The sequence below is a fragment of the Schistocerca gregaria genome, chromosome 3 (assembly GCF_023897955.1).
Source record: "Schistocerca gregaria isolate iqSchGreg1 chromosome 3, iqSchGreg1.2, whole genome shotgun sequence".
Taxonomy (NCBI): domain Eukaryota; kingdom Metazoa; phylum Arthropoda; class Insecta; order Orthoptera; family Acrididae; genus Schistocerca; species Schistocerca gregaria.
In genome coordinates this window covers 569,438,896-569,452,809 of record NC_064922.1, presented here as the reverse complement: position 1 = coordinate 569,452,809, position 13,914 = coordinate 569,438,896, and the positions used below count along the sequence as shown (strand labels likewise).

The window sequence follows — 13,914 nt, the reverse complement described above, 5'->3', positions numbered from 1 at the left end:
CAACCGTCTCCATGAAGCTGGGCTACGGTCCCGCACACCGTTAGGCCGTCTTCCGCTCACGCCCCAACATCGTGCAGCCCGCCTCCAGTGGTGTCGCGACAGGCGTGAATGGAGGGACGAATGGAGACGTGTCGTCTTCAGCGATGAGAGTCGCTTCTGCCTTGGTGCCAGTGATGGTCGTATGCGTGTTTGGCGCCGTGCAGGTGACCGCCACAATCAGGACTGCATACGACCGAGGCACATAGGGCCAACACCCGGCATCATGGTGTGGGGAGCGATCTCCTACACTGGCCGTACACCTCTGGTGATCGTCGAGGGGACACTGAATAGTGCACGGTACATCCAAACCGTCATCGAACCCATCGTTCTACCATTCATAGACCGGCAAGGGAACTTGCTGTTCCAACAGGACAATGCACGTCCACATGTATCCTGTGCCACCCAACGTGCTCTAGAAGGTGTAAGTCAACTACCCTGGCCAGCAAGATCTCCGGATCTGTCCCCCATTGAGCATGTTTGGGACTGGATGAAGCGTCGTCTCACGCGGTCTGCACGTCCAGCACGAACGCTGGTCCAACTGAGGCGCCAGGTGGAAATGGCATGGCAAGCCGTTCCACAGGACTACATCCAGCATCTCTACGATCATCTCCATGGGAGAATGGCATCCTGCATTGCTGCGAAAGGTAGATATACACTGTACTAGTGCCGACATTGTGCATGCTCTGTTGCCTGTGTCTATGTGCCTGTGGTTCTGTCAGTGTGATCATGTGATGTATCTGACCCCAGGAATGTGTCAATAAAGTTTCCCCTTCCTGGGGCAATGAACTCGCGGTGTTCTTATTTCAATTTACAGGAGTGTATATTATATGTTAACAAATTTCCCTTCTTGAGAAACGCTTCTCTTGCAATTAACAGTCTAAATTATATGTCCTCTCTACTCATTTTGCTCCCGGCACAGCAAAATTAATTTACTACGTTCAGTGTCGCGATTTTTAAACTAATATCCTCAGCATCACCTGATTTACTTCTACTTCATTCCATTATAATTGTATTGCTCTTGTTGATGTTAATCTCATATTCTCCTTTCAAGACGCTGTCAATTTCATTCAACTACTGTTCCGAGTCCCTTTCGGTGTCTGGCACAATTACAATGTTATCAGCAGGCCTTAAAGTTTTATTTCTTCTCACTGAACTGCAATTCATACTCGAATCTTTCCTTCGCTTTCCTTCACTGCTTGCCCATCGTACAGGTTGAATAACGTCGGGATTAGGCTACAACCCTATCTCGCTCCCTTCCCAATCATTGTTTCTATTTCATGCCCCTCGACTTTTGTAACTGCCGCCTTGTTTCTGCACAAGTTGTAAATAGCCTTTCTCTTCTTGTACTTTTCCCTTGATATCTTCAGAATTTCAAACAGAGCGTTTCAGTCAACATTGTGAAAAAATTTCCATAAGTCTACAAAAACTATAAACGTAGTTTTACTTTCCTGTAAACTACGTGTTTTCTATGAAAAGTCGTAGAGTCAGTACTGTCTCAGGTGATGCTATATTTCTCCGGAATCCAGACTTTCTCCGAGATCGGCTTCTATCATTTTTCCATTATTGTACTAAGAATTCGTGCTAGTTTATTGCAACCTTGATTCACTAAAATAATAGTTCGGTAATCTTCACAAATGTCAGCGTTTGCTCATTTTGGAATGGTAATTAGTGTTCTTAAAGTCTGCGGATATTTTGCCTGTCTCATACATCTTGCATACCAGATGTATGAGGGTCTCTCCCAATTAAGCAGCCTATATAAATTAACTAGCTAAGGTGTAATGAAAGTGCAGACTCCATTAGATACGTCAGTCATCTATATATGTTAATGACTTACTTACATACTTAAAATTAATGTAAAGGCCGTTAATAAATCTCACGACCAGTAGGCGTCAATAAAATTGTTAGCTCATACACAATATACAATGCAATAGTATTATGTATTGTAGTGGTTTACTGTATGTCTGCACCGTAAGCACATACATCTGATGATGTTGTTTTTACTGCCAATATTTTGAGGGCATTGGGAGGACAGGCGCTGGCGTAGAGTTCCTGGCCATCAGACTTTGGGCCAGCGTTGTTAATCAGACACCAAACTTCCCCGTAGTCTCTCATGAATAGAGGGCATGTAACACTGTTGATGGAGACCCGTCTATCTAATGGGGACGCTAAACTTGAGGACACCCTTGGCGCTACTAGCGCAGAGTACGTTATGTTCTGGCACTGGGTTTCACCCTCTCCCTTCCATCACAACCGTCCTCATACAACACAAATATTAAGCTCCACTTCACACACATATACATTTTCCTCTCTCTCTCTCTCTCTCTCTCTCTCTCTCTCTCTCTCTCTCTCTCTCTCTCTCTCTCTCTCTCTCTGACACACACACACACACACACACACAGACACACACACACACACACACAAATAAATGTAGTATTAAAAATATCGTAATGTTGCAAATAAATAAATAAATAACATAAAATAATCTGATGATGAGGCTAGAAGCATGAAATCTATTATAGTATAATATAAGGAAGGGCACTTAAATTACAGTCTCGGGAAAATTCCTTTGTTCACTTTTACGATTTAACTGTGCTCTTCATTTCAATATGTTCTGACACTGAAATACTGAGAAAAAGCCTTTACTAAGAAAGATTTTCTATGCAGTTGTTCGCACTGTCATTTTCCAATAAATTCTGTAATATAATGATAGTGGGAACAACACTGCTTAGAACTTCATTTTAAAAATACTCTTAAAATACTAATTATTATGTTTATATACAGAAGTTTGTTTACTGAGACAGGGTAAATTTGAAACAACAAAGAGCATTCAGTAAGGTATCCTTCTTAGAAATAGTTACTTTATTTTCCTATTATTCCTTTTTTGTTTGACATTAGAGTAATCATATTTATATGGTTTCCAATCAATACACCTTCAACCGTTTAAATTTCCAATTGTTATTTGAGCAACCAGTTTCGGCGTTACAGTACTCCTTGTTAAGACCCCATCTCTGGTCCAGTCAAAATAGGGGCCAACATTCATTTACTGGTATCAATAGATTTTGACACATTGATTCCTTCGATCATCTCTTGTTCATCACTTGAGTCGGCAAGTGATGATCGAAGAAATCCGTGTTCCAGAAGTCTACGGATTGCTGGCCCCTGTGTTGACTGAACCTCAGGGGCATACTGCCTGGACGTCGGACGAGATGCCTGAAACTGGCGTAATATAGCGCCGAAAGTGGTTGCTCACATAAAATAACAGTTGGAAATTCAGGCGGTGTTTTCGATTCGACATTTCATACTGAACAGCTGAGATCTCGCAAAGATATGCGTAAAGATGAATTTACAAAGACTTAATAGTACAGGATGACAATTATTGAATTATATGAAATAAACTCGTCATAACTGTTGATCGGTTTGCGTTAGGACGTTCAAACTGCACGGTTGGCCGCAGGGCATGATGGGAATTAGAATGCGCGTGTGGATTGGTATAGCGAGAAAGCCCACTTCCATTTGTATGGATTCGCCAATAAGCAGAACTGGCATATCTGGGAGACTGAGAATCCACATTTCGCGATCGAGAAGTCTCTTCTCCCTTGACGAGTGACTATGTAGTGTGCTATGTCACGTCACGGAATAATCGGTGATATTCCTTGATGGCACGGTGACTACAGAATGGTACGTAAATGTTTTGGAAGATGACTTCATTCCCATTATGAAAGTGATCCATGATTTCGACAAGATGTGGATCATGCAAGACGGAGCTATACGTCATCGAAGCAGCAGAGTGTTTGATGTCCTGTAGGAGAAAGGCAGCACTCCCTCGCTGTGGGGTATTCAGAGGCCACTGTCGTAGACCTCGATTGGCCACCATATTGTCCGGATCAGAACACACGCGACTCCTTTTTGTGGGGCTACATTAAAGACAAGGTGTACAGCAATAACCCCAAACCCATTGCTGAGTTGAAAACAGCCATTCAGAAGGTCATCGACAGCGTCAATATTCCGACACTTCAGCGAGTCGTGCAGAATTTCGGTGTTCGTCTGCGCCACATCATCGCCAATGATGGCAGGCATATCGAACCACTCATAACCTAAATCCGAATATCTGTAGTGACGTCTACATGTTTAATAAAGTGTTTGAACGCCGTAGTTTGTAAATAATTTACGGTTTCTTCATCTAGTCCAATAGTTGTCATCCTGTATTTCTCTCGTTTCATTACGACCAGAACGTTAGGCATGTCACTCATAAGGCCTATGACCAAACTAATAAAAATATTTGAAAACATTTTTACAAACGTGTTGCTGATGCGTTTTCAAATACAGTCACCAAATTTCATGAGTCTATTTGATGATTAGGTGATGAGAAACGAAGTTTATGATCGTTTTGGGTTGCGTAGATTCGAACAGAAAAAAGGATTAAAACTTCAACTGATCGTAGAACCAGATATTTCCAAGTCTCTTAAGAAACATCCGTGTATATTGGAAATCCCCCCACTGTAGATGAAAACATTAGGAAACAGAATTTTGTAAAAATATCCTGGTGTCTATAATTTTCATTTTCTGGGAAAGCGAATCAAACGGAATGTGCTTTAGTAAACAAACAAATAAATCAGGTCACTGGATGTTCGAACTACCAACAGTTTATAACAAAGTAGAGAGGACGATGGAGAGGATAGTACAAACTCAATTTGCAAGAGGAGGATGCTGGATGTTGAGGTTATGAATGAACTTGTTACCTAGTACAGCCTTCAGCTATGGCACTAATATGCTCTAAATTGTTAATACTCCGGTATGATGGTTAAATAAGAAAATATGTGTCAATGGTTGCGATCGACCTGAAAATGATTTGGAATGACGTTTCGAGAATGCCGTGATGAATTCAATGTTTTAAGCGGAAGTGAAATACCGATGCTTAGTATCTGGCTGCAGTATATGCATGCAAAGGTAGCTATCATAAATAGTTTCTCTAAGGAATAACAATGATTTTTGTTACAGGCGTTGCACACGCTGGAGAGTTACAATTCCTCTTCATGCGGAATGGCGTCGACGTTGATTACAACCTTGATCCGGATTCAGAAGAGGAACATGTACGCAGAAATATGCTACGGCTTTGGACCAATTTTGGGAAATATGGGTAAGGATGATAAAAATCTCCCACGCTATTAAAACAACACATAAGTTATATTACTGCATCTCGTATTGTTCATCAACTTACGTAAACAGAGAAACGAAAAGTGTTTTTTTCACAATGTCAATAGCGTCTCAGACAGAAGAGTATTTCTTGCGTTTAGAGAAGACAAGCATTACTTCTGTGATGGTTCCTCTATATCCTACTACTAAACACCTTTAGGCATCACGTGAAATCTTAATTAGAACAATCGAAATCTAATTATTCTTGACATTTCCTCCTCTTAGCGACCCTCAGTACCAAAATTTAGGTCTGTATCCGGGCTTCAACCCCAGTCTCTCCTGGGCGTCTTTTTGATGCGATCTTGTCAATGATTCAGAAGCTGCAGTTGCTTGAAATTCAATACTAACATAATCATTTCTTGTCACAATCATTCTCCTGCAGTCAGTGTATATGAAATATTTTCCTTTTTTCACAAATGTCTCAACAACATTTGGTGGATTTATGACAGTTAACCTGTTTCACCACTAGTGAGTCGTCATTAGCTACAGCATGTAAATGACGATTTGACAGACTGCAGTTACAGCAATATACTGATTCTGACGACTTATTAGTGTCAAAACAGATTAATTGCAATAAATTTACGATATGCGCTCAAGACATTTGGAATAAAAGATTGTGTTTGTCTGCTTTTCACATTCACTTCCTTCTCAGTTCACCCGTTCCTTCGTTTTAAAGCTGAGGTCTTGCATTACACCCTTAAAAAACTCTTCTTTTGTGAATTTGACATTATAAATATTTAGAATTAATCTGCGTAAACTACAGCGTTACGTTTTCTAGTTAGCGTTCTATATGAAAAGCGTTGGTATTCACTGTTACTTGCAGATTAAATAGAAGCATGTATTCAGCCTGCTTTACGCCGAAGGTAATTTTCTCTGCCTAAAGCATGGGCTCCGATGTACACAAATTTATAGTCTGTATGTTTTGCAGATATATTTGTAGAGAAATTTCACGAAACCGAATATTTCCTTACTTGCCCCATTCAACCTTGTATTAGACTAGCCACAGTAATCTCTGTCGTCTCCTAGTGCGGAGTTCATTGGGTTGTTTAGTCAAAAAAGGAAAACTTTGAGATGAGAATTACACTTAGCAATGGTGATTCACTACTACATCTGTGGGTAAATTTCAGACATTTGCACAAGAAAGAGGTTGTCTCAGTATCAATATCTTTGAAAAATTTCGGACGTCTTTCCACCACACAAAAATGCCACACTCTAATCTAGAAAACAATATGAGTTCAGAGGACTGCTACGAATGTTCTGTATCGAATTCAAAACAAGGGACACAACAAAAAATCTAAAATTTTCCCAGAAAAAAGAAAATTAAGCGCAACCACTTTATGGATTAAGATACAAAAATAATTATTTCGGGTTACCAATCTGTGCTTCCCCCAAAAAATTTCTAATTTTAATCGTAATTTGAACATTCAGTCGTTACGTTTGTATCGTGTAGTTTTAAGTATGTGGCACTTACCATAGCTAACATTACATTTGAACAATTGATGAGAGTAAAAGTTAAATTACTGATACAGCGCTATTCTCATCTGCTTTTGCGTAAGAGATTGTTGTTTGGTCTTATTTTAGAAAGAAACTAAGGAAATATCATCCACTTTCCAATTGACTTCAGCCGTAGTTCATAGCAGTGATATAATTGGGAATTCGCTGCGGTCTACGAAAAAGTCCTACTTGTAGACATTAACGGTGATTCTTGTGTTAAACACATGGGCTCACTCAAAGCAGGAGGAGTAAGTGTAGCTACGTTTTAATTTTGTGAAAGTGTTAACATAAGTTTCAGAATCAGGAAAATAAGAGACTAAAATAGAAAATGCTCACGAAGAGGATCTGACTCGAAGTTTTCTTTATGGGAGTGGCAGGGGATTTCCTGCAAGCTTTAGGAGGTAGACACAACTATTTTAAACTTACTGTGGGAAGTGGTGTTTTCTTGCTGTGAGATATTCTTTAAGATGATCAACGTAAAATTTTGCGGCTCTAAGGCCTTAATGAGGCTTTCTTCCGCTATTTCTACTCTAACTCAAAAGGAGCATCGTTCTTTAGCACCTATCATGGTAGATTAAAACAGAAGCTGTAAATGGTAGTTCCGTTAAGCTACAGCAGTAAAACTAGAGACTGAGGTAAACATGGATGTACTATCTTGATATCACATATGAGCAGATGTTCAAATACATAGCTGAAGCTGATACAGATGGTTGACAAAAGTATGGGAACACCAAACCACAGCACCATTACCACGTCCAGTACGTTGCAGGAAACCCATTAGCATTCAATACAGCTTCCAGTGGACCCGGAGTGGATAAATACTAGTCCTGTTTGTTTTTCTAGGGACTCTTATAGGCTACCAATCTTCCTGCAAAACAGTGGGAGATTCACGTAATGATGGTTAGGTGGGTAGCGATCGCGCACTCTTCTCTCCACAGCAGACCACAAACACTCAACAATATTGAGGTCTGCTGACTGTGGTGGCAAGGGGAGATCAGCACATCATCGTAGTGTTAAAAAAGCGCTTACCACCCCGTGCGTACTGTGTGATCAGGGGCTATGTCGTCTTCAAACACAGCAGCGTCATCTGGGAGCAAACATTGTACCACTGGATGGGCCTCATTGGCCAAAATGGTTACATAATACTTGGCAGTATCCATGGGACGCATTTAATACCACTATCAAACTGGCAAATCCATCACTGAACCCCCACCATGTTTCACTCTTGGGACGTAAACGAAGACAGAATATGGAAACAATGTGCAATATGACTTACCCGACCAAATGACTTTCTGTAGTTGCTAAACAGTTCAGGTTTTATGGCACTAAAACCACAGTTTCAGGGAATTTCCATCCTAATTAGCAGCCTTAGAATTCCAGCTCGCTGTGCTATATTGTGTCTTATTTTTCGTCACTCTTCTCTTTCATGGCCGTCCGTCACCATCACTCAACAAACACTTCCGTCTACGTTGCGAATTAGCGGATGCTGTTCTTCTGCTTTCCTTCTATGCGATATAAATCTTACGTACGGTGTTTCTTGACACACCAGACACGTAGCCTACCTTGGCTACGGAAGCAACCACTGTGAAAGTCCTAGCAATATGCCGTCGCTCAAATTAATTTCTCCTGTATATTGAACTTACAACTACGCAGAACACAGCTCTGACCTCGTTGACGTGTGCAGCGTAGTGTGAACATTTCACACGTGCCTTTCGTGGTCAAATACAAAAATGCAACGTGCATTCTTGAATAACATCTGCATTTATTTTCAAGCATGAAATTCCCTCGCTGTTTCCATATTTTTGTCCAATATCGGTATATCTATATCTGTACTCCTCAAGCCACGATGCGGTATGTGGTGGAGGGTAATCTGTGTACTACTGTCACTCCCCTCATACCCCCCCCCCCCCCCCTCCCAGTCACTCATTTTCACCTTTTCAGTAGCGAGTAGTTCGCGGGAAGAACGAATGTCTTTATGCTTTTATATTATGTTCAAACTTTCTAATTTTATCTTAGTCATCTCACGTTGGAGATATGGGTAGGGGAACCTTCCTCTAGGAACGTAAGTTCTCCAAAACCTTAATAGTAAACCACACTAGTGCAGAATGCCTTTCTTGCAGATTCTCCATTAGAATCAGTTGATCATCTGTGTGAAGCTTACGTATTTACTAAATGAACCTGTAGCAGAAAGCGCTGTTCTTATTTGTATCTGTATCTTCACAATGGTAAATGAAGCAACCACTTGGGTTTGTGTGCACAATAACCTGTACAATATCTCTACAGGAACCCTACCCCTGAAGCGGATCCTGTGATCTGGCAGCCGTACGACCTGACCAATCGCAGCTACCTGCTGATGCAGGCCAACTTCACTCTGGAGGAAAACAGACTCGCAGAGCGTATGGATTTCTGGAACCAAAATGTACCACTGCTTCCTTACCCTGGAACATTTTGACGAAACGAGGACATGAAGAAATGAGGCTAATTACTGGCATCTGTTCTTATTTTGAACTGACTAACAATCTAAAAACGAAATTTAAACGGATGTAAATAAATATTTATGAAATACATTACTTTGATGAGAACCTGTTACAGTATGCAGCGTTAACTTGGTTTGTTTCCAAACTGTATTATATGCGTTAAAATAACCATCCTTGCTACCTTTTTGTGCTTTCTGCATTTCTATTGCCGGCCGTTGTGGCCGAGCGGTTCTAGACCCTTCAGTCCGGAACCGAGCGACTGCTACGGTCTCAGGTTTGAATCGTGCTTCGGGCATGGATGTGTGTGATGTCCTTAGGATAGTTAGATTTAAGTAGTTCTAAGTTCAAGGGAAATAATTGCCTCAGATGTTAAGTCCCATAGTGCTCAGACTCATTTGAACCATTTTTGTATCCCTATTACCTTCCTTCCCTTAGGAAAGCTCTCGCATGTATGGTCCCCGGTTCTCCAAGTATTTTTAAAAAGTGTTTTTTTAAAGTTAAGTCGTTTTCAGTTAATACGTCAAAATAAAAATAATCTATAAATGTACTGTACCTATGGTACATGCAGTATGTCGTCATTGTCTATGTTGCAGCTTGTCCCGGCGGAGGTTCGAGTCCTCCCTCGGGCATGGGTGTATGTGTGTATCATTAGGATAATTTAGGTTAAATAGTGTATAAGCTTAGGGACTGATGACCTTAGGAATTAAGTCCCATAAGATTTCACACACATTTGAATGGTACATGTAGCGGATTCCAGAACGTTCATGCAACTGTATTGTCGACTATTGTCGGATCATGGGTGTTGTCGGTTCGGCTTCGAGAAGAATTCATGAAAGCCAGACTTAATGGCATAATCCTGAATTTGGTAAGTAGTGCACTGGTACCAAGGGCTACTTTCTCCCATGACCCTACACAACGGATTGAACAATTGAATTCGACAGTGCTCCTGTTACCTAGCAGACCCTTTGAGACAAAAAAAGAAAGTAAAGTGAAAATTTACCCGAGGAAACAGCTGTGTGAATGATCATGGAAAATTGTTGCAGACACTGAGGATGGGTTAGATCCAGATCCATAATGTGAGGAATGGATGAAGTGCAAAATTTTTGACTAAGCAACGTGATAACACACAGGAAAAGTGAGTAGCACATAAAGCTGTTAAAGGTTTTCCAACTGCGGTTAACTTTATTTTCAGACTTTCGCAGGTACATAGCTGCTCAAATTGTAGAGTATTTACTAATTACACTGTAGATTTTACCCACTATTTAAAACCATGCTGTATTCGTTCCTACTCAGAGTATTACTGCCAACAGTAAATTTCTTTTTCTATACATTAGCATCTGATAATACAAAATGCTCCATCAAAGCTAATACAATACTGTGACGGATCACCTATTTCGTATTTGCGTTGTAAACTGCCGCTACTTCTTATGTTGATATGTGTGAATATTTTGATAGACAACGCCAATCCTTGCGCTCTACTGCAAGTAGAGGTATACTGTAAGAGTAAAACATTTCTTGTACTGTAACAAAGAGCAGAGTAGAGCCAGTAAATCACTTCCTTACTAATTTAGATGTAGTAAAAATGAGGCAGCAGTTAACTTTAAATACTGTTTAATTAACCAAGCCTAATACCAGTATAAGCTTCTTACAAACGAATATCACCTATAATTTAAGTAGCAGACTGTAAATCACCTCCTACACTGTGCCACAATGTGATAACAGTTAGCACATATGACGAAATTATGAATTTATGAAAATATCTTGACCATCCATCTACTGTTACTCCATTCCAGCTCAAGATGATTTTACTTAATAATTTACTACAGACAAACAAAGAGTTATTTATGCACAAACATCTGAATCGACAGTGGTCGTGGGTACCAGCATTCTTGCACAATTTGTTTATATGTGTACAATATTAAGTCTGGAATAAAACTTAATGTTACAATTAAAGCTAGCACACCAATGTATATGCCACTATTACGACTTTCCACTTATAATTTATACCTCAGTAATAACCACAAATTAAACTGAAAGTTTTCATATAATGAGTGAGGCACCATGCATTACATCTTAGGTTTTAACACACCGTGAATCTCATAATAAGTATTTGCAGTTATCTAACAAATATTGTGAATCTCAATGAATTACTTAATCTTAACTAATTATTTAAATAAATAAACCTTCTGAAATAATGGCAATCAGAAGTGCATCTACGTGTGCAGTTGATTCACTTGTACCGTCGTAGCTTGTATTAATGTGTCATGAAATCAGATTACTTCTTATAACTGATAGTAAAGTTATCAGTCACCTTTATCTTCGATGCTTCGTTGTTATCAGATACACTTCATAAATAAAAAATTACTTTCGATGCAGGCTGATTAAAGAAACCTAAATAATCACAAACTATATGTGTCGACAAATTGTGATCCAGAGATGTGACTGACTTACAACACTGGTAATCGTAACACCAAAGGATAATTTAACATCACGATATTTGTGCTACAACAGTTGTTTGTAATCTGAAATACAAGTAAAAACATGACAACATGTAACGCAGTAACTTACTGTAACTACTACGCAATACTTTTATTATACTTATAAAATATAAAAATGTATTACAGGTCACTGAAGATGATAAACAAATAAAAAAAAGCGATATGCGTAAACCATATAAACTGCCTTCCATTTAGTTCCGAATACATAACACACCTCCATGACTTCTTAAGCAACTAAGGAACAAAGGAAAACGAAAAAATGACGATAACGCAGACATGTCATTCATTTCCCACCAAGTTATACAACAGTTTCAAGGATATCGATCTCAGACTCCACAAGACCATTCAGCACATCAGATTCAATTAGACTTGGAGAGTGATTAACACAATTTCAAGTTAAATCAATGTAATGGACAGAAACAGCTCTTTAGTAGCACAAAGAACGAAATTATTTGCACAGAAGACTTGGTTAAAACATGAAACCAATTTGCTTTACACTACGAAATTCATGCTTAATAGAATGTATGATGATTCACAAATAAATGAAGCGACACGCATAACGCAAATAACAAACCTCGAGTTATCTATATTTACTAGGAACAAAACAGTGATGATCTTCATAAAACATAACATTGAACAAATCACACCAAGAACACTGCAATATACGCTGAACAAATGTAAGCAGAATATCAGAACCCTCTCTACGAAAAATAATCCGAGAGCAAAACTCAATGAAGTAAAAATACACACACCACCACAAATTTCACATGTAACTAATAAACCTCACAGAAACAGCATTATTAGAGAAAGAAACACTTACATTAGAGAAAGGCCACAAACACAACATCAGCACAAAACTAGATAACTACTACATAGAAAATCTTATTATAGAAACAGATATCATCCTGGCAGAGGAAGAGAAACAAAAAAATAACACGGTAAGTATTGGGCTAACACGAGAAATGAATAAAGAATAGAAAAGTGTAATCACAATGGAGAAGAAAGAGCAAAACAGGAAATTTCAAACACGAAACAACATCATCAACAAATTAAAAGAAAAATTACAATCTGACAACATTATAGTCCCAAGAGCTGATAAAGGGAACAAAACAGCACTAATCAATAAAGAACAATATATAGGGTGGTCCATTGATGGTGACCGGGCCAAATATCTCACGAAATAAGTATCAAACGGAAAAACTACAATGAACGAAACTTGTCTAGCTTGAAGGGGGAAACCATATGGCGTAATGGCTGGTGCTCTAGATGGCGCTGCCATCGGTTAAACGGATATCAACTGCATTTGTTTAAATAAGAACCCCCATTTTTTATTACATATTTGCGTAGTACATAAAGAAATATGAATGTTTTTGTTGGACCACTTTTTTTTCTTTGTGATAGATGGCGCTGAAATAATCACAAACATTTGGCTTAAAATTTTAGACGAACTGTTGATAACATGTAGGTTCCTTAAATTAAAATACAGAACGTAGGTACGTTTGAACATTTTATTTCGGATGTTCCAATGTTGATACATGTACCTTTGTGAACATATCATTTCTGAAAAAGCATGCTGTTACAGCGTGATTACCTGTAAATACCACATTAATGCAATAAATGCTCAAAATGATGTCCGTCAACGTCAATGCATTTGGCAATACGTGTAACGACATTCCTCTCAACAGCGAGTAGTTCGCCTTCCGTAATGTTCGCACATGCATTGACAATGCGTTGACACTTGTTGTCAGGCGTTGTCGGTAGATCACGATAGCAGATATCCTTCCACTTTCCCCACAGAAAGAAATCTGGGGAAGTCACATCCGGTGAACGTGAGGGCCACAATGTGACTATTACAGCACCATCTATCACAAAGCGAAAAAAGTGGTCCAACTAAAACGTTCATATTTCTTTACGTACTACACGAATATGTAATAAAAAATGGGGGTTCCAATTTTAAAAAACGCAGTTGAAATCCGTTTGACCTATGGCAGTGCTATCTAGAGGGCCAACCATAGCGACATCTGGTTGCCCCTTAAAGTTAGACGTATCCGTTTGACCTATGGCAGCACCATCTAGAGGGCCAACCATAGTGCCATTTGGTTGCCCCTTAAGGTCAGACCAGTTTCGTTCTTTGTAGTTTTTTCGTTTGATGCTTATTTCGTGAGATATTTGGCCCAGTCACTATCAATGGACCACCCTGTATATGGGGAAAA

General features: G+C 39.4%; 1 protein-coding gene across 1 annotated transcript in view; it reads left to right on the top strand.

Moving 5' to 3' along the window:
• Window positions 1-9,315, top strand: part of LOC126354316 (cholinesterase-like) — a 54,276-nt gene extending 44,961 nt beyond the window's left edge. Inside the window, exons 9-10 of the mRNA XM_050003872.1 lie at window positions 5,038-5,176; window positions 9,010-9,315. Of these exons, the coding sequence (XP_049859829.1) occupies window positions 5,038-5,176; window positions 9,010-9,178 (308 nt within the window). The 3' untranslated portion in view covers window positions 9,179-9,315. The remainder of the gene's footprint in view (window positions 1-5,037; window positions 5,177-9,009) is intronic.
• Window positions 9,316-13,914: the final 4,599 nt, after the last annotated feature.